Source organism: Tauraco erythrolophus, chromosome 20, assembly GCF_009769465.1.
Source record: "Tauraco erythrolophus isolate bTauEry1 chromosome 20, bTauEry1.pri, whole genome shotgun sequence".
NCBI lineage: Eukaryota > Metazoa > Chordata > Aves > Musophagiformes > Musophagidae > Tauraco > Tauraco erythrolophus.
Window position 1 is genome coordinate 4422629 of NC_141484.1, and position 26172 is coordinate 4448800.

A 26172-nucleotide genomic window follows, 5' to 3' on the forward strand; every position below is an offset into this window, starting at 1 on the left:
TTTAAAGCATTCAGAATGTACATAAAAGTGGGTTTTTTTATATTTGGTAGGGCCAGATGTGCTTCTTCTCAGATCATCGTTGCTTCAATAATGCTTTGTACATAGCAAAACCCAAAACTGCAAAGACAGTAGCACCAAAACTTGCTCGGAGCCAAAATGTAGAGCTCTTGAGGTCCGCTTGTGTCATGTGCCTAAAATTTAACACACATACAAAAAACAGGTTAATTCCATGACAGGAATATCAGACAACTTGTGCTAAACTACTCTGCTTTTGGAAATTCATCACTACACTTGTCACAGGCAAGCAGCTTACAAGTCAGCCTTACAAGTACTTATACAGTCATCTGACAAAATTTTAAGAAAAGTTTAGGAATGATCTGCAGCCCTGATCACATTAGGAGATCTGACTAAAGTCACAGAGCTCACACAGCTGAAGAGAAATGCAGGAGCAGATCATTAGTCATGAGTGTGGAGAGGGCAGCGTGTTGTCTTTGAGAGTACCAGCAAGCATTCAGAAAAGGAAAAACAAAAATAGCTAGCAAATAATTAATAAGCCACAGTGAGAACAACTGTCCAGCAAAATACTTTTTTTTTAAAGTGTTGAGGTTGCGTATTTCTGCTTTTCCATGAAAAACTTTCCAGTCCTATTGAATATCTACTTATACTTCTCCCCCCAAAAAAGCTTACTGACAAGTAGCAAGTAATATTTTTCCAAAAGCTAGAATCAAAAGGACCATTTGCAAATCCCTTACTTCCCAGTACAGTCACAAGAACAGCAATAGAAAGTCATCCAAGACCAAGCTGAAAGCTAAGAGAAAGTGCTAGTGGAACAGGCAGTGACAATGGCATCAACAGAAAAAGACAAGATGTAACAGTATGAAGTGACTGTATGACATAAAAAGCCACATCCTGCATGACAGCAGAGACAGCTAATGACCCAATTCTCCCAAATACTGCAAGAAGTTTGTGAGCATGCTCAGTTAAACACAGCTAGCCATCCTCAAAAGTAGTCTCAAGTATGACAGCTTACCATAAAGCAGGAGCTACCATTTAAAATGTTATCATAAATGCCATAATTAAAGCACAAGAAGTTCCTAAACAATAGTAAAGGTGGGGGTGTTTTGTTTGTTTGCTTTTGTTTAAGCTAGAACTTCACAGAGAACTTCACTAGCCTATGTATTTTAACTTGTATTAATTATCACGGGTTACTCAGTGAAAGCTGCAGGAGTGTTAAGCACAAGGAGCATACAGAGATCACAGTTCATGTAGTGTGAACTGCAGAGCTGTAACACACAAGCTGTTTAATAAAGCAGGAATTGTTACTCGCTATCAAAATACACAAAACCAGTTTAGGATATTTTCTAGTAGACATTTGCAGGAGCAATATAAGCCATACAGATAATCAGTGTCCTGTAATACAACATGCTGAAGAACAGGCTCTTTGGTGCACAGAGAAACACAGCTGGTCTCCAAAAATTCCTAATCTTATTTCAGAATATCTTGCTGGGTTATGGAACAGATCAAATTCATGAAGTCCTGCAAGCATTAGTTCTTCTACAGCTAGTTTTGGCAAACTCTCTGCAAACCAGATGTCAAGTGGTTTGCTGAGGGGAAGAAAGGGAAAAGGCAATGGCAAGGTCACCTTAGTGTGGCTGCTGTTACCTGTCTTCAAGTAAACGTGGACCGAGAGATGACTCCATGAAGATGGAATCTTCTACAAAGTTGACGGCGTGCACCTGCTGCATAATACTGCTCTCCTCGTCTGCTAACAGCATGGCCCCCAACTCATCTATGTAGGGTCTTAACCTTTTCACACACACGCACAGTTTGCGGTTCACAGCACGGCTCAACAACAGCAAGTGTCTCAAATATGCTCAAATGACAAAGCCCAGAGATTTATAGTTTTTAGCCATCTAGCCCCTCATTCTTGTGCAGTTGTTAAAAACTTAGTGCTTGGGAAAAAACAAAGAAATGAATAAATTTGATGAGCTAAGTAAAATACATGATTTGATGTGGCTAAATGCCATTGCTTTAAGGACAAAGAAAACTGCTCAAGAAACCGAATCTCTTCTCATCCCCAAAGCCTCAACTTCCACGTGTCCACAGGCTCCTGCACCATGCGCACGAGCTAGAGTGCTGTGCTAAACACACCAAAATGAGTCCAACACACCAGCCCTAAAACTGCCAAAATCTCATTCCTGTTAATAATTCAACTAAAGACTGCATTTTACCACTAGTGCGGTGGGTTTTTTAGTAAAAACCCTTGTCTTCAGTTCTCTAAGTTATAGAACTTATCTGTGTATGTAAAATAAATCCCTTGTAAGTAACATCATTTTAATAGATTATGTGACAGGCTCAGTTGGGTGACGATTTGTGTTAACAACTCACAGGTTTAGTGTGGTTAATTCAAATGCCTATTTGTATAATTTTAAAACCATCTATTTAAATGTGCAAATCACTGTTTAAATTGCAAATGAATGCTTTTGCATAGCCTCATAAAGCACTCTCTCACATCTAGACTTTCTGATTCTCATCTATAATTTGCCTTGTTTCGACTTTTGCACATGTCCATATTTAACGGAATACAAGAAACTTGCTACGCATGCTTCATCCTTTTAAAAACAATTAATATATTCCCAGTCATGATAAAATCCTCTTTTCATGTCTAAAGAGAGAGTAAATTGACTCTGATCCTTTTTCTAAGTCTAGCAGTAAGACTCTTTCATTTAAATAAAGGAACTAAATCAAGGCAGGGATTTGTCTTATCTTCCTTCCTTGTCAAGGAAATCTCCTGACTTCGATAAGAAATGATTAGGGCCCTCTGAACATCTCAGCCCAAAAATCCAAAGTCCAAAAAATACTGAAATACAGAACACTAGGGATGTCTAATTGCTTTACATCTTCGGGGAAAAAAAAAAAAAAATCTGATTTTTCTTCTTTAAATGTTCCTTACGCTGTCATAAATTTCATTTTTCCAACTTTGATCCCTAATATTGTTTAGCTACCATTAAAGGAAAAAAAAAGCATGTATCTCTCTGAAATAATAAAAAGAATCAATGCTTGTTTCCAGCACAGGTTCTTTGACATGGAAGTGGCTATAATGCAGAAAAACTTTTCTCAATACACACTGAAAAATACTACCTCTGCAATAAATAATGTTCAAATTTTATTTCAGCGTAGATGCGTTTATGAAACTAATTTTCACCAGTGGTAAAAGTTATTACTGCCTTGCTACTAAGAAAGTAACTCTGAATTAGAAAAATTATTCTCTCCAAGAGTAAAACGTATATATGGATGTGCACATATACACACATACTGTAGTAGTTAGGATTTCATAAACAAAGCTGTATTGGAAACTCTTGCTTATTAGTAATAATAACTAGCTTTCAAACCTCCCAAATAGATTCATGTGTGCATTTAATCACACAATTAGTTCCACATATATAAGAAAGTCTAGAAACTCTGCCTTTGGCATAGAATTCAGATTTTAATGCACATTCGGGAACGAAGACCGATTTTTATCCAACCTACCCTTAATAGTGAGTCAAGTAACTTGTCACTTGTTGAATAAGATCTTTGAAATCTGTACAGTCTTTCTTTCAGGAGGCTTTAACAACTCACAAGAAGTTTGCAACATGCGCTTGTCAAGAGGTTAACTGAGCATGCCTGTCATGGTTATACACACAAAATTGCTGAGTTATGGGCCAATACTGACACTTTTCTCCCATGTCAGCAGCAGAGGAATCCCAAGTCTGGGAAGGTTTAACCTTAACTATAAAAATTCAGAAACATTCCTGTATTAACTACAAAAGCATTTTAAAAGCACACTGGTGAGTCCAACAGGCTCGTCACGTGGCTACTCACACCAAAATTAGAAGCAAGTTAATGCAGCCAGCAAGCAGCAGCAGCAGCCTGCTCTGACAGACAATACATTCTAACAATAAAATATAAGCAACTGAATTCCAAAAACATCGCGTAACATGCGGGAAGTTGCAGCAGCTTCCCTTCAGGCACATATTTTCCTAGGATGCAAACCAACTCCAGCAGCTAGAAATTTTCCCCATGCATTGGTCATCTAAAACGTGAGAGGTTCCAAGTGCATCTTACTATCTACAAAACCTAAACAGAATGTAAAATGCCAATTCAATATAGTCTATTTGGAAAGAAATCTGGGGATGCAGCTTTGCAAACTTCTACTCAGTATGGGGCATTAAACAGTTTAGAGAAGGAGGAAAATAGGCAAGTAAAATATTGTTACACTGTCCTAAATTTGGGGCACACTTAAGTAGAGGGATAGATTTCTGCAATTAGATTTAATGGAAATATACTATAGTTTTCAAAAATAATCTGCATACACTGCACATAGTGAAAAATAAATCCTGGGTTATATTCTTAAAACTTTACTATTACAGAAAAATGAAACTATTGTCTTAAATTTAATTTTGCAGAAGGAAAGTTTCCATAGAAAAGAAAAATAATCTTACAAATAATTCCTGAAACAACTATGTTTTATTTGCAAGTAGACCTTAACTTCTATTCCACAGAATCTCAAAAATTTAGCAGGAAGAAAAACATGCTCTGAGAAGTCTCCCTCACCGAACAACATAATTCTCATGCATTAGAATTATTTTATTTTGAAATGAACTTAGCTGACAGAAAAATGCCACTACTATACAAGCAAAAGGCAACAAGTGAATGATTTAAAACCAAGAAAGCAGAAAAAACACACTTAAAAGTGATGCTCTGAGGTTAAAAAAAAAGGCAAAAAATCCAAGCTCATCATTAAAGAAAGGGTTAGAATAACATAAGCAGAAACCTTCCTTTTAAAAAGAAGTAAAACAATGTAGTAAAAACAGATTAAGTGCCAGCCAGACAAATACAAATGAACACCTAAAGGAAAGAACAAATTAAAAATACAGAAATACTACAGCATAGTAACAAGTCTCATACATGCATGCCTAGTGCTTTGAATGCAATGCCTTCTTCCTCGAAGAACCAATAAAGTGTGATCCTGGGTAGTTCAAACCAACAATCCTCTTCCTGCACCATGAACATCTCCAAAACGACCTTCCCTGTTTGTTGAACTTCCCTTTCTGATAGCCTACAAAGAGAGTCTCTGAAGTTTGTCCATAGAAGAGAAACTCAAGGTGGGCATTGGTAGGCTTTGCAGCTGCATAAAGGCAACGCTCTTCCTTAACTACTAAGGCAAGAACACTCAATTGTGGTATGATATTTTGCCCAGGCAGCAGCATTTAAGCATTACTTCACAACAAATAATACAGGAAGGGGTCCAATGTGAAAAATTTCAGTTTACCTACTTCTACTGTCTAAGGCTTCAGAATAGGGAGGGATCAGGAGAATAAGTACTCTTGAGAAACCTCCTTTCCCCATCAGTTATCTAACTTGTGCCCAACTGCCTGACCTAATGGTAAGTGCTTCTGAAGGCAACATAAGAGACATTACATAAACCACAGCAGAAATCCTTCCTGATTCAAATGCTTTCTCTCATCTAATCATAAATCATTAAAAACGCATCTAAGGAACTAACATTTTTAAACTAGAAAACTCTCTCTACCCTCTTGAGCCTACAATTAGGAGCTATTCCCTCTCACTTACGGATCTCTCACCCGTACTACATACGCCGTTACACAGCGCTCCGTGTACTGAGCGGCGAATAACCTGCGGCAATGCGTTCCGTAAGGAAACGTCCTTGAAGAGCTGAGTAGGAAGTGAGCTGGTGAGATGAAGTAAGCATGCTGGAAACCTGCAACAAAACTCTACTGACTAACTAAATTACTATAGACAAAGCAATTCTGGCAAATAATCTTTCTGCAGGGCCAGTGGAAAAGTCTATGAGGAATTCTCCTTGCCTTGAATGACAGACTTTTGTAGGCAGTAGTAGCCTCTTATGTTTATTCCACACTATCTAATGACAAGGCATGGAATGACAGCACCCTGAGACTTCCCATAAAGATTTCAATACCTCAAGCCCTTGACAGTATTTCAGAGGAACAAGCCACGGCAGCTAATGTAGCAACCCACAGCCATTCCAAAAAAAATGAGGATGTGTTATAGAGGTGATTTCAGCCTCCATAAGGAAAAGCTGGAATTTTCTAGTAGTGACTGCTGAATTAAGTTTTAGAACAACAATATGCAGAGAGATTGCTCTTTCACGGGGTTTTTGTCTAAGGGATGACTGCTGTACAAGAGATGCACCAGGAACAGTATCTCTAATATTCACAGTCTTTTCCTAAGCTAGTGAGTTTTACCCCCTTCTCTGAACTTTCACTCAGTGGTTAACACTTTTATCTTGAATTAAAGTGTTTTTTCACCAAGATGCTCAATACTGTAGGTATGTGTATCAGCAGACCTCCTATGTGCGTGTAACTCGCATTTAAAGGAGACAGCCACTCTTACTCAGAGCAGCTGCATCTGAAAACAGTAAAAAGTAGTAACATACATGGACCAGCAGCGTGTCAGGATATTCTAACCATGGCCTTCAAATAACACATTCATCACAGTTGCCTTCAAGAACCACGTTTCTCCTATAAGCCTTTAAGACTGTTATAAATGATGGAATCACTGCACTACAAAAATTGTTTGGTTTGAACTCCCGTTTGCTGGGGTGCAATGACAAGTGCTGAGGTGTTAGTGAATTGTGTGTCAACAACTGCCTGCAGTACACAAGACAAGGCATAGCACTGTTTTCAATGCTGAAAACAAGTTCTCTCTCTTTACCAACTGCTTTTTTCCAAAGTATCTGCAAATGCAAATGTTTAACCATTTACCAATCCTTATGCATTGCATTCTATCCAGAGAGGAACTGGATGTTAAAAGTTTGAGATTTTTTACACAAAATACCTACTCTTTGCGTAAACCAAGCATAACACACGCACACAGAAATTCTATGAATTCCCAAACATCAAACTACCAATTACAAATATGTAATACATTATACAATGCTGCTATAAGTCAAGCTGTGTCTTTGTGAAAATATTTGTTTAACTGATATCTAAGAGGCACTACTTCTCATCAACACTAAACAAACCTATAATATCTCAAGTGAGACACATTACACAGATTTATAGACACTACTTATGTCCATTACCAGTTCCCTAAAACACAGTCCTAGTTCCTCCACAGATTTTTGGAATCGCTAAGTGCCTGAATCAACTACCACATTGGTCATGCTTCAAAGAAATCACTGGACCAAGCTCAAAAGACTAAAAGTACCTTCGAGGTAAAGTTTGACAATTCTACGACAATTATTAAATTGAATATCTGCCTATTTAGTGGATATGGAGTGAAAAATCTGCAGTATATAAGGTTACCAATTGCTTTTTCAGAAAACCTTTATTTTAAAAGCACACCTGGTACCTAGTAAATAAAGTTAAGGACCTGTTAAGAACTGCAGTGAAGAGTTTGTTCTTTACAGATTGCAGCAAGTCTGAGTTGAGGAAGTTCTGACAGATGCAAAATGTACACCTGTTGCAGGCGCACATACAGCGTAACCGGGCATGGCTGCGAAAACACACAGAAGGACAGGAGTTGAAATCTTGCTCATAAAAATCAGGTGCACATTAGGACTGTGCCACAACCAAGAGAGATTTAGGAATAAAAGGTACATTTGAATGAGTAAGGAGAGGAGAAAAAAAAAAATACATTGGGGAAGCAAGGGTACAACTACAGCTGTGCAGAATTTGAGGGTTAGATGTTCTACATCTTGGACATTTTGGCATTACCACCATACGTAGATCTTAATAGCAAAGCACAAACATGAATGAAAATGTTTGCTGAATTTATTTAAAAGTTTGTAAGGAAAGCATCTAAAGGCTTCTGAGTATGTCTGCACAGCAATAGGTAACACCCCTTTTTCAAAGTAAAGTAAGGCACATTTTTTACCACTCTGAATGCACACTTTACAAAGTGACAGTTACCTCTGTTTTTCCCACCCTAACAAACACACATGCTTGAAAACTAAAGGGAGAAGCAGGAATATTGATATGACAAGACATTTGGTCAGTGCTACACTTTAGTGGTTTCCCAGTATTCCAGTGCTATAAAATAAATACAACAAAACAAAAGCTGTACAAATCTAATTCAATAAATTCATTTTTTTTTTTTAATCCTATTATTTTAGGTGAAAGTGACATTAGTTCTATTTAATTTAAAGCAAATGTCAGCTGTCATACTAGACTCCATCTGTTGTAATAGTTATATAGTTCAACACCATATTAAAAGCTCCACCCACCCAAAAAGAGATGCAAAGTGAGCTTAGCAACAGTGAGATGTGTAGTGAAGACCATGAGCTTAAGTATCTTCCATCTGAAGCCCAAAAGGTGTTTATACAGAAATTCTCTTCATAAAAATGTAAGATCTGTAAGATTATTACTACGTGCTTCAGTTCATTAAACACTCTAGAAATAAAAAAGATTCAAGCAGTGCATTGGGGGAACTGTTGTTCACTAAAGAATGTCATTACCTGTAATCACCTGTCAAGTTGAGCTATTAACAAGGACTGCAGTAAAACTTATTCACAAGGATCTCAAAAAACCCAAGATATTAATACTGGCATACTGAGTTACGCATCCACAGTACGGACAGAACAGAACCTTACATATTCATTGGAATCTGCAACAGGAGTAGGATGAATTTGTGTGTTCTTTAAAAAAATACCTTGGTGACAATAGCTGACACTGATTCATGTTGGATACATACCAACTTTCTCAATTTGACATAATTTGAAGATTCTACTCAAGTCATTTATGTCTCTCTGTTGCTAAACCTCAGTGAGGCAGTTCCATCCTCATGGCTAACAATGACATGCAGTGGTATTGTGCGTGACCCATGCAATATGAAAAACACAACGGCTCAAGTACTTACGGATACATTGCCATAGTTGTCAGTTTAACAAAGATATCCTTGCTCGGCACATCAACCGTGTTACAAGTAAAGGCTTGAGGTGGTGGCATTTTGTGTTTTTTGCAGAATTCAGCAGGAGAAATACTATATTCCTGTCTAACTTCATGCAAGTCAGACTTTGCAGCTACCACTAAGCATGGTATTCTGCTATCCATGAAGTGCTGCTGCAAATTTAGAGAAAAAAGTGAAAGAAACAGTATATGATACATTCAGCCTGTAACAGCCTGAGTTGAACCGTTTGCAGTAGGATATATTCATTGCACTGAAGTCAGGCATTTCTAGAAGCAGAATATTTTATATAGACAAGTAGATGTTAGCTTTGTACAAATAAAAAACCCTGCATTTTTAATGCGTCAACCATATATAACCAGCACTCAAATAATATATCTTTTAGAACTTGCGTATAGGACCAGTAACTGACACCGAGTGTTTTGTCAGTAAAAAGATATATAAATGTTTGCATAGATAAAATTTACAAACCTTAAAAATCCTGGCACAGTACTCAAAGGACTTAGGGTTACTGACATCATATACCAGGCAGACAGCATCACATATGGTCTCAGCATCAGTTAAAAATTCAGAGTCACTGACATCATGTAGCTGGAAAAAAAAAGATGGTCGGAGATGGAGAAAAGCTTTGTCATTATGTAGTTAAAGGAATTTTATAACTTTCTTTTTCTCGTAATTTTCATGGCTCATTTTTACGTATCCTTAGAACTAATGGACTGACAATAGGCAGAATTAATGAAAAAGAAATAGTAGAAATTTACCATACAGCCATATGTGAGCTGTTAACATCACATCCTCAGGCAATCACAACCTCAGTATAAAGAGTTATATTTATTTTAACACAAAGTCTTAAATTCCCATAGAAACTGGCATTCATCCTACAGAGCAAAACCACAGAGCAGAAGACTAGATCTTAGAAAACAGGGAAAGGTGTCATATCACCACAAAGGAAAACTACAGTAGAACAAGCTTTAAAGAAAGTATTTCACCCGCTGAAGATGAACTTCATCCATCCTAACCACTTTATGTGACAGATTCTTCTTTACTGAATAGGTAGATTGCCTGCTGCCAATTTATCATATGCTATAATGCGATGCCCTGCAGCATAAACAGAATGGACTGGGTTCTGTGCAATTTAGGTCAAGGTTTCAAAACCAAGAGGTCCTGAACAGGTTCATTTTCAAGTATTAGCAACATGTAAAACCAGAGTTATTTCAGCCGGAAAAGGAGTGGAAGGGAATCCACGTTTATGAGGAAGAGACAATTAAAACAGAAATTTGTTTACAGAAGGCTCTGAATAACTCACTGAATTTTAAGACTAACCAGTGATATGCAAACAATAACGCAGCAACCTTACCAGCAAGTATTTTTCCTGTCCGTATACATAGACCGTATTAATGGCATAGTAAGATTTGTGTTCTGCACGTATTTGCCTCTGCCTCTGAAAATGCAGAACTTAATGTTAGACCACAGCAACTTGCCCCTTGAAGTCACATTTGAACAGCTGTTTTCCTCCACTTATTAATGAATGAAAATTACAGTAGTCTGGGGTTTATTTTGCAAGTAAACGCATAGCCATAACCCATGAGGTACAAGTAATTATTGCATGCAACCGCCATTTGTCTATTTGCTAAAAAAAAAACCAACAAACAAACAAAAAACCCTCCTCAACTATATTCCCTCATAGAACTCTACAAATGTACCCAGTAGTAATCAGTAAAGCTGTAAGAATAATTAGTTTTGCTGTTTAACTCCAAAGCATATATAGGTGAATAGAAGCAAAACGTTTCTTACTATTAGATTTCTTCCAAGAAGAGCCTGAAGAACTCCACTTTTCCCACAGCCTTTCATTCCAACAACATTGCATCGGAAAACATTCCTCTGAGTCTGTTTTTTCTGGAGGTCTATCTTTTTATCTCTAGTTACTTTTGAAAAAACATACATATTTTTCACAAGATGTACATGCACGTACGTATGTGAAAACATGAAATAACTGTCCACTTACATTAAAATGCATACAAAAGAATCAAAAATAGTAAATCAAAGGTTTGACTTAAGCAGAAAGCAAAAAAGAGTATCAGTGAAAAAAGACAGACCATCTGTTTAAACAATTTACTCTTGAGCAGATTTCTACATTTAAATTCCTAAGTTGTACACTTTTTTTTTTTTTAATTACCTGTAATTGCTGATGCTTGAGATTCTTGTTCTGCAAGTATCGAGTAGCCTAAATAACCCAGGTACTCCAGGCAACGCTGCACATCTAAGCACGTCGTTAGTCTAGCAGAGGGGACAAAAAAGAGTTTCTAAATTGTTAGGATCTATGATACCAATTCTTTACAGTACTGAAACAATTTTTTCCTCCTATTCCTGGCACTATGTAGTACTGAAGGATAAAAGCACTCTGAAGGTAAATGGTGGTAACTCTACCAGTCTTAATGGTCAGCAAAACACTATGAAGGCAGTACTTGCTAAGGCCTATCAACCTACACCATATTTTTTTTCCTCAGCAAATAACATTCTCCTCATTTTCTGCATTTTCAATATGAAAAAAAAAATCTTGTTATTGAACATCATTACTCAAACCATCTCTAAAGAGTAGAGGAACATAAATAAATATTTCAATGAGTTTCAGGGAGATCTCCACATTTTGAAGAGACACTTCTTCACAGTTAGCACTAAATACTGGCCAAATCCTGAACAGCTTATAACAATTGTCTGAAGATTCGCCCACTGGATGTCTACAAGAACTTGACTCCTTGGGTCAATTTTCAACCACTAAACTTCCACTCTTTCAACTAGATTTTTAAGAGGAATCTACAAACGCGTTATCATATCCAAAGTTCTCGAGTACTAACACTTACGTCCACTGAGAGAGAAACCCTTGGTACGTAATCCACCCTCTTTCGTTTGTACAAACAGTGTTGTTAACGTCAGGTCCCCACGGCATATAAGGGAAGACTTTGAACAAATCTTTCAATTCATCGGGAGACAAAGCACAATCTCTATCCTGGAAACAAGCATACGTTCTCAGATATAAATCACTTAACTCATGGCTATTCTAAACTGCTATTTTCTTGCTGCACGCTTGCAAAATTCAAGAAACTGACTAAGAAACTGAGCTGCTTTCTTTTCAATCGTTGTTCTTTTATTGTTTTTAAATAAGACTAAATATATGAGCTAGTTGAAAAAAATTTGGTAGTACAACTGTAACTGCCAATTCTCCTGGTAGACAGAAATATAAACAGTGGGATAGTTTTGACTGCACAGTTTAAGCCAGAGCCAGTTTCTGAATGAAGTGACATAACGACAAACCCACACGTTTTGCTAGCAAAACTGCTAGCAAACTAAGGCTCTTCAGTATAAGGACACATACACACTGAAATTAAAAGCTTACCAAATCATGTTTATCAAAAATGCTTTGAAGAAACAAGTATGCATGATGATTTAATTCTGTTGTGCAGTCTGGAGGAATTTTTAGCCTGTTTTTTATTGGAAAAAAATAAAATACGAGAAGTGTTAAGTGTGTTTATGAACTGTGGAAAATTAAAGCTCAAAATACAGACTTTCTGAATGACAACATTTGGTATTCGACCTTTGCATTTACCTTTAATAATTTAAAGGGATCAAAGCACATAATTTTTATCAGGAATTCTAAAAAACTATGAGTGAGTGACTTTATATTACATGATGTATAGTAATCAGTTTTTTGTTTGGTTTGGTTGTTTGCTTTTTGGTGGTTTTGTTGTTTGTTTGGGGTTTTTTTAAATGAAAAGTTATGTAGTTACATTTTTGAAAGGAAGCCACAGAGTTGGTCAATCTCTTAACTGTTTAATTTGGGGATTTTCAAAGGACCTCAAGCACTATGAAAATACTGACAAGCTTTTTTTAATTGTTGCCACATACAAGAAGCAACTGCTCAGATTTACGTTCCAGTTTTGTATTGAGTCTCTTTTGCCATCTTTCTTATGAAGAGAGATAGCAGCACATGATTTGGCACAAGAGACAGGAGTTCTTTGTAACTTTCAGTCACGTGAAGATTTTGGCTGGTAGGTCATAAGTAAGGTCCATACTTGATGTAACAATGTGTTAAATAAACACGCTACTATAATCCTTTCCTCCTGCCAAAGCAGGAGGCAGCATAAATTAAATGCATGTAAGTCAAAGAAAGTTAAAATAAGTGATACATACGGAGGAAACAAGTACTCTGGTGTAAGCTCTAAGTCATCGTCATATCCAAAGCGACGTAAAACAGTCCAAGTTGTTTCATGCCTTCCTCGCTGAATGAAAAGTGTGTGCAGAAAAAGAAAACCTGAAAATCAAATGACGACATCTTAAGGCCCTGAAGTGCTTTATGTGCTACAAGTGTTTTTAACAGAATCAGTATCAGACTAAAAACAAAACAGCTTGAAATACACATTCAGATTTTAAACCTCCTGGGTGACATTACAGCATTATCTACACAGACTGAAGGATCAGAAATAATGTTATTTGTAAAAGTGCCCTTCAAAGAACTGTTCCTTTAAAACAACCCGCTTGGTTTTCTGTTCTTGTTTGCTTCTTTCAGTACTAGCATTTCAGAATAACTTAGCTGTATGAAAACAAAGACGATATTTAACAACAATTTAAAATAGTAAGCCTTAGTGAGAAGCCTGGAGAGTCGTCTCATGGAAGACTGCCTTTAGTTCTCCTGTACCAAAATAACTGGGTAGGATTTTTCTTTAGCACTTTGCAGGGCTTAATGCACACTGAGATTTCACTGTTTAGTAAGGCTATGCCTGAAGAGTCCCACTCTTTACAGTAAAATTTCTTAGGAGTCCTATTACATATGCAGTTACATTGATGCTCAGAAAGAAAACCTTTTTTCTCCTTTCACTTTTGCCATATGCTCTGAGGAAATCTGTACAACATAGCTGTTAAAATGCTGACAGACACCACACCTTGCTGACAAGCATTGCAGCCAGTGAGCATATAGACAAGATACAGACTTATCTAGGAGACAAACTTTTTTGAAACAGTATATTCATTTGGATTCATCTTTCTCCAACAAGAAGAAAGAGTTATTTTATTCACCCCATTATTCCCCAGTTTAATCATCCTTTATTGTCATACTGCCGCTACATCCAGCTCTTATAGTCTAAAAGAATCAAGATAGAGATCATATTCCAGAAGACTAGCTTTTTTATGTAAGAGTGATTATCAACTGTATAAACACACATCTTTTAAGAATTAAACAAGGCTTACCTTTTAATGTTAATCCATTATCTGCAACTCCATCACTTAGGTTTTTCCTGACTACATTCTTTACATCTTCCAAAGCTTGAGGTGCCAGTGGTGTATTGAAACAAATTCTCTAACAAAAAACAAAAAGAGCATGTTAGGACCTCTGGCTACTAAGCTAGACAAATAGTCTGTCTTGTACGAAGTACAGCCTTAAACGTTCTGATAAGCTAGTAAAGGATAATGCAACTTCTTAGTGGAAATAAAGGTGTACAAACTTTATTTTATTTTGGTTTTAAGTACAAGCATTGAGGCTTGTATGTTTAATAGAATTTTTTTGTTTTGCTCTTGAACTAAAGCTTGACCAATGGTTAGAAATAAAATTAATACTATGTCTGTTCTTACAGATCCACTCTTTTATGCTACACTTGAGACTTTGAATATTTAGACCTGATTCCCTTATAATTCACCTTACTACTATTCCTTCAAAAACAATTGCTTGTTTTTCTAGAATAATATACTTCAACTATTACACATGGTGAAAAGAGAAGCAAAGGAGTTACCTGAAAGAAGTTGAGCTCTGCATCGTTGAGAGTACCATCATTATCCTGATCAGAAATTCTAAAAATGCGAGTGAGTGCTTTAATACAGGCAGGCTTCATCTAAGGAATAAAAAAACGTTCAGTATCTTTCTAGGCTCGAATATAAAAAGATTACACTGAATGACATCAGGTAGCTCAATCACATTAAAACAAATACTAGCCTCCGTTTTACATTTTTAGAAAGGAGACATTCATACACAAATAAAAAAAGCAAGAGGAAACAAAATCCTGATTTAGCAATTATTCCACATTAAATGTCTTTCTATTCAATGATTAGAAGAGCCTCGAGCTCTTCACAAGCTGAAGGTGGCACTACTTCGTTATAAAAAAAAACCCAACAACTCAGTTCTCCAAATTCACTCTCATTGCTACAGAAACTGTAAAAACACAACTGAACGTTGGGGTTTTTTTACCACAAACATTTTTTGAGGGGGGGGAGTGGGCGGGGAAAGCCTTGCAACCCCAGTGCCTTGCAGACCTAAACAGCTCTAGAACTACAGTCAACTCTTTCTAAACAAGCACACTATTCACCATTTCAGCTATGGCTTCAGAAGGCTTCAAACATCAAATACTGAAAAATCTTCACAGGGCTCATTCATCTACCAGGCAAAGCATTGCTCATACGGACTACCTCTATGACAAAGAATCGCTAGGATACCTTCCAAGCGAAGGAAAAGAGACACTGGTAATTCTCTCCCAACAACTACAGTGATGATGGACTCTTCTCTTCATAGAGGTCACACAGATTGCACAGAGATTGCGTTTGGAAAACCAAAAGATTTCAGCATAACAATTTTATCACAACATTACTAACTCATAAAGATGCTTCTGATGGAAGAAATCAAAACAGGGTTATTTTCTAGTTCTCTACTTAACAAAGTACTTAAGATTGAAGCAATTTTCCTACTGCACAATACTACCCAGGGGTTATGTTTAAAGATTTTATTTGTGTTTTCCCACCAAATTACTGTGTTTTTTTTAAAAAAAAACCAACATACTCCTTCATAGTACACTCAGCTAACTACCCATGATACTTAAAAACCAGCCACATCACTTATTTCTTATCCCTTTTGCCAAAATCTCATAAGCTGCTCAGAAAACTGCTTTCCCTTAAATCAGGCCAAGCCTGGAGTACTTTTTCCGAAATAAATGGAGTTACTATAAAACATATATCTAAAGGAGAACTGAATTGAACACATGATTCTGTTCACATTACATCTGACTTAAAGCCATTATCAAAGTTTCTCATTTTACTTAGCAGTTCACAGGGGCAACAAAAACCTGTCTTCATCGCTTTGAATGAAGAGGAGAGACAGACTGGATTAATACAACACAAAACAATCACCACAGTTCTGGAATATAATGCTTGATATTTGGGGGTAGGGTGGTGTTAACACAACACACTAAGAAACGCAAAATCCACTGGAAAGGAAAAAAAACAGGAAAGTTATTATCTCCCCCCTAATATTATTTGTTCTTAGAGTCTATGTATAAATACCTCTTTCTCCTCTGGGCAATAAAGAGGACCTGTAGGATGTAGAACAGCTTTCTGGGCATAATAAAATAGTTCCGATATATTCTTCAAGTTTTTGGCTGAACACTGAAAGAGAAATCCTTATATTGATTAGCTCGTTTCTTGACTATTTGATGATATCTTCTGAAATTTAAGCAAGCATCAAACTTTTAAAGATCTAGCCCCCTCTTGTGGGTACAGTGCTGTTTTGGAGAAAAGACATCTAGCCCCTGTATCTGTTCAGTAATATACAAAGCAGATCTCACTACAACTTGCTGTCATACCAATAACAGAGAAATGAAAAAGTTGTATCTACTTTGGGATTAAAAAAAAAGACACATCCACACATATTCATTCCATTTTCAATACTTTGCAGACACCTGTCTGACTTAATTTTAAACGTAAAACATGTCCTAAAGGCAAGGATGCGAGGAAGCTCTAAATATTAGAAGAATTTGACAGTAACATTTGATTATACAATAGTATAAACTTCTCTAAAGAAAAATAACATATAAAGTCACCATGATAATGACTTAGATTTGAATATTTTATTTTGAACAAAAAACCGCTCATCTTTTCTACTAAAAAGTTGCCATACATGCTTGGCAAGAATGTATTTTGTCGCTTATTCTAACTTCAGAAAGTCTTGCATACCTCTACACATGTTTCTATCTCTGTATATTGATTCATAATGGGAAGGATAGTTTCCATACTGCTATACTCCACTAGATCAGACTTGTTTCCAACTAATATAAGAGGCAGCCTGAAAACAAAGAGAGGTTAAGAGCTTTAAAGACAGAGAGATAAAAAGATCTATCTTAATTTAGCATCCTACCTCCCACCAGAAGCCATATAATTTTCATGATATAATTATCACTGGCAGCCAATAAGCAAAACTAAATTGTAGCAGTTTTAAGTAAATTGATTTTATATACACTTAGACAGAAATGTACTTGTTGATACTACAAAAAACACACATTTAAATACAAAAGTAGCTAATCATATTATTGTTATACAAAACCAGCATCAGTAGAAAACCTATACAGATTGCACAGCCAAAACTAGCTATACCATAACAAATATAAACAGACCTGGTAAAAGCTGCCCATGAAATGCAAAATAAATAGCATTGCTAGCATATGTAACAGACCTACATACTTTAAACGTCTTGTTGCTTGGACTTCTTGTATAAACTTTAAGTTTAGAATTTTATTTTCTTAAACAATTAACATCCTCAACAGTGCTCACTGACACCCATCGATGTGCAGCCTAATTCACATTTCTCATCTTTACGTACGCACCTGCTGTCTTTGTCCGTCCTTTCGTTGATGAGAGGAATCCATCGACTTGTTACCTAAAGTAGGGTTAAAAACAACCATGAAAAACACATTTCAAATTTAGCACGACCGAACTGTGCGCAAGTTCGACTATTTCTACTGCTTCTTTCCCAAGAAGGCACATATTTACCCACAAAGGAGGAAAAATAAAAACTGGAGTTGATTAACGAGCAACTTTGTTAGATGACTGAATGACTGAAAACTCCGATGTTGAAATAGACCAGAAGCACTAGAACAACTTAACAACTTGATCTCAAACACCATCTTAAGCATTTTAAATGTCTAATAGAGTTTTCAGCTTGCCAAGAATTAACAGTGCACAAGTTACGTTTCAAGCAATAGTTGGAGAAAATGTGTTACCATACCTTATCAATAGAATTCCTGTTGTTAACAGCATATACTATACAAATCACATTTGCCTAAAAGGAATAGAAAGGAAAGGCATGGAATTCCACTGTTTAGAGTCTCTAGAGCAACAGAGACAATTAAGAACCACATGTAACAACATCAGAGCAAGAACAGTTCCACCATTAGTCAAAAACTGTGTCCATGACTTGTTTAAGCTACTTGTACCCTGGACAACAGCTTAAACGAAATAATTTATATTTTGAGAAGTGCCAAAAAGCCTGTCTTGCAGTGTGACGTTCACAGTTTATGCCTGCAGAGACCTATGCTACCAAGAAATCTAAACTGAAGAATCATAATTTGCAGCTTCCACTCAAGTACCAAACTAAACGCCAGAAATAGAACACAACGCCATGACAGACGGTACAGAAAACGTGCAAAGGTGCTCAGAAAGAACTGAAAATAGGAAACGGAAGGAATTAGAAAATTACCAAGAATCCGTTGCTACTCATAAATGCAATAGTACAACATGACGGAAAGAACAGAAACGGATCTTTCCAGGGTAGGATTATTTCTTTACAAAAACTGTCCATCACTTGGCCTACTGACTAAAAGACATATCGTCCTTCCACTTGGAAGGACAAAGCTTCAGCTCCATTCACCAACACAGAGGCAGTATCTACTTTTCTTAAATAGAGGAAGTTTTACTACAGCACAGGGTACAAACCAAACCAAAACGAAACACCAAGCAAGAAGAGGCAAGACAAGTTTTTTTCTTCAATTTAAACTGAAACCCATCTAATGCAGAGAACTTAAAAGGAAATATTTCTCCAAAAGCAGAAACTATTTTCTAGTAGACACTAAAATAAACTTACCTGTGATATTTCATGGTAAAGCTGCTCATCGCTTTGCTCTGCTTCTGCATTCAACAGAACGAGCCATTCATTAACAGCAAACATTTTTGCAAACAAAACCAAAAAACTTATGAAACTGAACTAGAGTGTTTCACAGTGCTCACAAGACACTTGTGAAAGCTCTTGTTATTTAAATGTCTTTTTCTAAAATACACTAAAGAGTGCTACTGTGATAACAATGAAATTGATCCCTGAACTCGCAAGATCGAAACAGTCTGCTGCACACAAGTTTTTTAGACACTATTTTAAAGAGGAATAACGACATTTGTAGACAGGTTCTCTCTGGAATGAATCATAGTTTCCATTCCCCTACATTTATCAACAGCCCCTTTCTGGGATAGTAAGTAGCAACAGCGTTCTATAATGTAAATTTTTATAACAGAATCCAGCATATGTTAATTTTATTGTAGTGTCAATTTTTTTTTAGTGAGACCAAGCTTCTGTTAACTGAATCTATTAAACACTTCATCCAATAGAAAGAACGCGAATTTAAGCTCTAGTCCAACAAAAAACAAAAATACACATTTCTTTGTTTTAAACAGGTAAACACACCAAAGATATTTCCTCAGCAGTGGTGGGAGATGGAAGACAGAAAGGTATCTGCTAACATGGCCTAATTCTTGGCTGCTATTATAAATGGCAGAAGGATTTTTTTAGCTGTGTAACAGTTGCATATATTTATGATAGCATATGAACCTTGACGCAAAGCCCCTTTATCTATTCAGTAAGGTCAAGGAGAAAAGAATATATCAAAAAACAAAAATACAAAATATGAAAACTGACACAAAAGGATAAGGTGTCTGAACTTAGAAATTCAGAAAGACATAGAATATAAGGTATGTAAAGACTCCTATGTCTTAGTAAATTCTTCACTGAAAGAAAAATAGTTTTGAATTCCATGCAAGTAGCGACCTTCGTCTGAACCTGTAAGTATGTCCATCACACAAAGAATACTAACTTCCCTGGAATGTTGCTACAACTGTCTTTCATGGAAGTATCAACAGCAGTTAATGTTAGATTTTGAATTAGTAGGACCAGCCATCACCATCTGATTTACTTTAATCTAGTCCTTTCCTGCACGTAGCTTTGGTCCCATACCAGTACAACTGTTAAAGAGGCTACTGAGTTAGGTAAACAATTCCATACCAAATGAGTCAAGCAGTAATGCTATTGTGCAGTCCTTACCTGAATAATCCACTATGTGGGTTGGCACTCTTTCAGGGGTGACATCAGCTGGAATGGTGATTTCTTCAGCTCGTGGTGGAACCTTGGGTTGCAAAGAAACAGCAAGAAAAAGGCTTTGAAGATAATCCAGAAGGTAAAAAAAAGTTGTATCCTGTGATACATCTGCCAATTAGTCAGCTTTAAATAGAACAACTTATTAGTAGTTCAAGTACTTTAGGTTTGTTGGGTTTTTTTTGTAGTGTACTGAAAATCACTGCTACCTTCTCATTCTCTGTTAGTCTACTCACTGGCTAAGGAACTTCCCACATGCTTTGCAAGAAAGCACTGTTGTTAAGGGATTCAATGAATGCTTCTATAAAACTCAAGTCCACTACACCCAATCACCTACAGAGAATGATTATAATACTAAAGCCTATAAAAAAAACATGAATTGCAATTTACTTTAAATCAAAATGTCAGATACATAAAAGTTCTAAAATTTGAGGGGTTATCAAAGTCAACCAATTACTTCAAAGGGTTACACATTCTTTAGCAGGAGAGTAATATCAGAACTAGCATGCCATTATTGACAAATTAAATACTGTTTAATCTATGCTTAAACATTTTATTTTTTGCACAAGATATCCTGATCCTACTCCCACTGAAATCAGGACAAGAACTATCCCAGGGAACGATGCATCAGTTGTTAAAAAAAAAATAAATTAAATATTCAAGATTCAGCACACAAGCATGACAGACAAAATACAAGTCTCGATGTTTCATAATCACAACCTGACAAGTTCCTTGCTTCTGGCAGAGTGGTAAACATTAAGTTCAGAAACTCTGCAAAGCAAAACAGGATGCTAATAAAAAGCATGTTTTGCAAAATACTGTAACTAGCTATGATTGCTGGCCATTTTTTCCAGAGAACACTAATCCCCATCCAGGAAGAACCAACTTAAACCTGATTTTAATAAAAGCTTCCTGCACACCTATTTATTGCCTTTTACCTACTGACCCTGAACTTTCATGATACTTTTGGTTTTTTTTAACAGAAAAAAGAAAAGCCAACCACCATAAGAATGGCTCTTTGTAAAGCTTCAGGCTCTACTTACATCGTCATTAAGAATGATTACTGGTAATATCCAGCATATTAAACACTATTTCAAAGCCTGAAATGTCTGTTACACACACTCATATAGCTTCAGTCTGCACGACTGACCTGCAGGAATTGTACATGTCTCTTTCAGCAGTTTATATAGGATGCATGGTTTTTTAATAAGTTATTTCTGTAATTTGAAGCAGATTTGGTGTTATGTATAAATGATGCTTTTTCTCTCAACATGATTTTAGAGAAATAGTCTAGATTACACAGCAGGAAGAAGGTGAGAAGTGAAGAGAGGCCTACAATTAATTAAATACATCAACAAACAAACTGGCAAAGGAACAGATCCCTGAGCAGTTTAAGAACAAACAGAAACTGGAGCTCCTGCTCACCTGCACGTTGAGAAGTAAACTCGATTATGTTAAGAATCTAATCTTGACTCATGAGCTGTGGTAACCTACTGATTTGCATTAAACACAGCAGTGTAGACTCAAAGAGCAGCACATGATGTCTATTTTAAGACTTGTGATCAGAAGAAATAAACATTCATGTTTATATGGAAAAAGTTTAACTATTTGCAGCAGCAGGATTCCTTTTTGTCATAAAAAGAGAACTATGTGCTGATTTTTTAAAGGAATAAAATGTAGAAGTAGCTTTATTTTTATTCTGGAAGAAAGGAGTAAGAGCTTTCAGCATTTTTTATTTCAAAAGAGTCAGGAAAATATTCTTCAAAAATAGAAATAAAAGAATGTCTCAGTTACAAAAAAAATGGCTAAGTGTAAGATATACAATGTGACTTCTTAATTCCCCATTCTCATTCATTTTTCAATCTATTTGCTCTTTAAATAAAACCCTCCAAAAAAATTTGAGTCTTGCCTCTTTCAGCACCTTCCCATTTAAAAGTCTCTAATGTTGAAATATGTAGCCAGTTATGAGCAGCTTGAATTGCTTAAAAAACCCCTAACATTCCTCAGATATCAAAAAATTAGTTTAATTACCCATGTGAAAAACAAGAAAGTAACTTAGATACAATTTAAATTCCTAATCTTCATGCAGAGGTATATTTAAACTAACCTACATCACTCTTCCAGAAGTCATTATTGCAGTTTTAGACTTTATTTTTTTTTTCTAAATAGGAAACATTTTTTTTAAAGCAGAACTTATTAACTTAGTCTTTGAAAAAAAACCATACATCAGGACAGAAGTAAAACATAGAAAACAAATAAGGACGCTCTACCTCTTCTGGAAATTCTTCACTGACAAGAGACATAATTAGCGATGTCTTCCCAACTCTGGCTGTGAAAGCATTAAAAACAGAGATCAGATCATTTGTTTTTGTTACACTCAATAGTTGCATCGCATCTTAAAATGGGAAATATTTTAAAAACATTTTCCAACTGACCATGTTAAAGGCTTTTTATCTGTCGTTTAAACACACTAAATATGGATGACAGCAATTCTCTCATAATTCTTTTACTGTAAAACCTTAGGACTCGTTTCACTTTTCTGCATTTCATCCAGAAGGGAATCAAATCCTGCTCTGTCTTACACAAACGAGTTAGTAGCTTTTAACCTTAAGACAGAACGAACAAACAAAAATTCAAAACAAACTGGAAATGCACTAATACAACCTCATAAATAGAAACAAAAGAAAATACACAGAAAGGAATTTAGGAATTGACTATTTTTATAGTGTTCCTGATACAACCATTGTGCTCCAGTCCTAAACTACCAAGGATAAGAGCTGGACAAGAAGACATAGCTCTATCATCAATGGACAAAGTTGCCACAAAGTGGTTTGACTACTTTGAAAGTGTAAGAGCATAATCTTGATAAAAAGAAGTTGTCCCCACAAAAAGCGAAAAAACCCCAAACCACCAACTCTTCTAAAGTCACGGTTTTCTTGATCAAAGATGATGATAATCTCTGCTTCAATATTCAACTCCATTTGACCAAATAAATCACTGTTTACCTGCGAAGTACAGACTTTAGATATCACGGTTGGATTGCTTGGTTTTGAGAATCTTTAATGTGACCATTCAAAATTGAGAGTTGGTAACTTTCTCAGGGTTCCCCTCTCTCTAAAAAGCTTCATCTGTCAACTTCCTGCTCCTTTGAAAGCCCTGAAAGGTGATTACTGCTTTGTTTGGTTTTGAGACATTTCTAAAGAAATGGCAGGGGGTTGGAACTGGATGATCTTTGCGGTCCCTTCCAACCCTATGGTTCTATGGTTCTATGAAACATTCAGATTCACATATTATCTAGAATCACATATTTCTGACAGCCTTCAATTCAAGCAAAAGACTATTTCATCCTGGACATATAGCATCTTTGCTAGCACGCACGTTTTGCTAACCAAGACATTGCTCACAACCAGCCAGAGCCTGCATCCCTGCTCCTACTGAAAAAATACAAAACGTCACCAATTGACGGAGTTGTATTGCTGATATCACTGCATTTACACTTGGTCTATTTAGTTGCAGGTAATTCTGAATACGGGAGGAAGACCAAGAGATGAAAATGTAAGACTGACTGTTTTTGTGCAGAAAATGGTATTACTGGACTGGTGATCCAGTCAAAGTACATTCAACTATCCAAGTCTATTTTTGGTATAGTAACAAAGGGCCTTCTGACATCCAGAAATAAAAGCTTCTCTTCATCACGGTAAATTAAAGAATAGTTATTACAAAATTATGAAAAGCAAAGGAAAAAATATCCCGTGGACGAAGACTTGTTTTCCTCAGGGAGAACAGTTGTGAATTTTTCACCAGTGCTATTAGCTAGAGAGCAGCAAGACGCAGGTTTCTTAACAGCAATGGGTTGTGTTTCCATCAGAGATTCCCACACGAGCCAAACCCGTAATTTACACTGCCAGGTGTCCTCCTGCATAAACTGTCTTAGGTTTCATCCCAACAGAACCAAAAGAACTTTAAAAGCTCTTTTATTTCCGTAGATAACTACATCCCTGATAGACAAGTTATTAGCTAATTACTGAAAATAGTGCAGCATATTTTGCACCTGACCAAGTCGGCTTTAATTTGAAATGGTGACAAAGCACATTGGCTTTGAGATCTAGAAACTCATTTCATTGATGTTATACGACTGAAAACAGAAGATTAGGGGCTGCTGGTTAGTAAAGATACTGAGTAAAGACAGTATTTATAAGCTTCTGATACACTTCCAAGTGTTCTAGAGTTGTTTTTTTATGAAAATCCATAGGTTCAAATGTAGAGATTTGGTCTATTTTGCTTGAATCTAGGTCAGCCATTTGCCTTTCCAATTCTGTTTATAGTCTTAGAAATAACAGCCTAAACAATACTGGCTGACTGGGATGAAGGAAACAGCACAGCACTTTGTGATAATTAACTCATCTTTTCCCTTTCCATAAGTCTTTCAGGTCATTCTGCATAAAATAACACGCTGAATAGATCCTGAAAATTATTGGCAAATAAAAATTGATGTTTGCGCCCTGGATACTAGGACTAAAACGACGTTAAATCTAAAATGTAGACCACTGGGGATGAAAAAGGCTGTATTTTGGAACAGGCTTACAAGAAAAGACCTTCACATGATATTTGAGAGCCTGACCTGACAGTCTGCTGTTATCATCTAACAAGTATTACATGGTCTAAACTAACTTGTGGTTTCAGACTAGTATATATAAAACACATGTATACAAAACAGCACTAACAGCGTAACTGACAACTTTTACTGATTTGCAAAACAAATTCCTTCCTTCTGTTCATCACAATTCCAACAAAACCACAATATAAAGCTGTTCACAACCTCTGACGCATGCCATGTACTGTATGCTGCTATATTTAAGAGACCTGTATTTCCGAGATTTTCAGTTGGACACATTGTGAACTTGGTGGCCAAATCAATGAACCTGTTACACCTGTCCTGAAACCACCGTGCAGAGCCAGTTCAGAACACAGCACTGCCCAAGTAAGGAAGGTAAATCAGGCAGACATTCTGAAGAGGCATTCAACTGTGTATTCAAATGCACAAATACATTTTTAAATAAACTGAGTCTGGCAAAACTAGCCAAATACAAGCTTAATGAATTAACTTTTTCTGCCTAGTACCATCTCCCTGAAGATTCCTCTCTAAAGAAGTCACAGAGGATCTTTCCAGGCAGTATGGACAGACCTAACCCATTCTGTAAAATATCTGCATAAACTGCACTATAAATATCTAAGAGGCACTCAATTCTCAGGAAAGCTTTGTTAGCAGTAGTACGTTCTTAGTATAATTAAGTAATTTTACTAATAACACTTAGTAATTGCTCTGTATTCTTTTCTTGTGAGGAACTTAAGTGCACTTCACCAACTAACGAGACAGAACCTCCGCGCTGCTGTTCCATCAGCAATCTTTAAAAGCCGCTTATTTGGGTATCTAAGCGTGAACTTAAGGACGTAATTTTAGGAACATAAGAAAAACCACAGACCCACCGCAACTTTGGCATGCATAGAAGTCCGCGCCGTTTATTCAAGGTCACACAACAAGCTACCGGCAGAAGTAGGGATCCGGCTCCCTCCTGGCCCCAACCCCGCAACACCTGACTGATAAACACCTGGAGCACATCTGGCCACTGATTTCCAAACTCAGCAAATAACAGAGATTTAAGTTTGCTTTCCACACACACACACAAAAAAAAGTTTCAACAGAAGGCAAGAATTTCAGCCCGGTTTCCTCTCCAGAAGCGCACTAACTCCGCACACCGACCCCCACCCTGCGACCCCGGTATCAGCCAAGCGCCGCGACACGCCGAGAGCTCCGGGCCCGCCGGCGCATCCCCCCGCCGCTGCCACCGAGCGCTCCGCGCTCGGTGGCAGCGGCGGGGCGACGCGCCGGCCCAACACCGACCTCCGCCATCGCGCAGGGCCGGGGCCGCCCTCCCCTCCCACCGCCCCCGGGCGGGGACGCGAGCACCGGGCAGAGCTGACAGCCGGCGGCATGGCGGCCCCCCCCCCGCCCCCTACCCGCACTCACGTTCTCCCACCAGCAGGATCCGCACGTCCTTCTTCATGGCCCCGCTGCC

The 26172-nt window shown here is 37.0% G+C and overlaps 1 protein-coding gene across 5 annotated transcripts; it reads right to left on the minus strand.

Moving 5' to 3' along the window:
- RHOT1 (ras homolog family member T1) lies at window positions 1-26160 on the minus strand. Of its 5 annotated transcripts, XM_086624290.1 has the most exons (22): window positions 26124-26160; window positions 22366-22424; window positions 20045-20126; window positions 18821-18864; window positions 17966-18019; window positions 17565-17617; window positions 16918-17026; window positions 16249-16350; window positions 16026-16031; window positions 14712-14810; window positions 14173-14281; window positions 13120-13240; window positions 12326-12410; window positions 11793-11938; window positions 11108-11208; window positions 10726-10856; window positions 10289-10372; window positions 9403-9522; window positions 8884-9086; window positions 7399-7521; window positions 1663-1806; window positions 1-191 (listed from the first exon to the last, which is right to left on the minus strand). In XM_086624290.1, the coding sequence occupies exons 1-22, from the start codon at window positions 26158-26160 to the stop codon at window positions 74-76; spliced, it is 2130 nt and encodes a 709-aa protein (XP_086480416.1). In that variant the 3' UTR covers window positions 1-73. The 5 variants fall into 5 exon arrangements, with proteins under 5 accessions (XP_086480416.1, XP_086480415.1, XP_086480417.1 ...); XM_086624289.1 differs by lacking the exon at window positions 16026-16031; XM_086624291.1 differs by lacking the exons at window positions 1663-1806; window positions 16026-16031.
- Window positions 26161-26172: the final 12 nt, after the last annotated feature.

Excerpts from the sequence above, each read along its gene's own strand:
- RHOT1 (XM_086624290.1), bottom strand. The coding sequence starts at position 26,160 with ATGAAGAAGGACGTGCGGATCCTGCTGGTGGGAGAAC. Across the intron at positions 22,425-26,123 it reads GATCCTGCTGGTGGGAGAAC|CCAGAGTTGGGAAGACATCG; the intron begins GTGAGTGCGGGT and ends ATGCTTTCACAG. Across the intron at positions 12,411-13,119 it reads CCAGAGTACTTGTTTCCTCC|GCTAAAAATTCCTCCAGACT; the intron begins GTATGTATCACT and ends AATAAAAAACAG.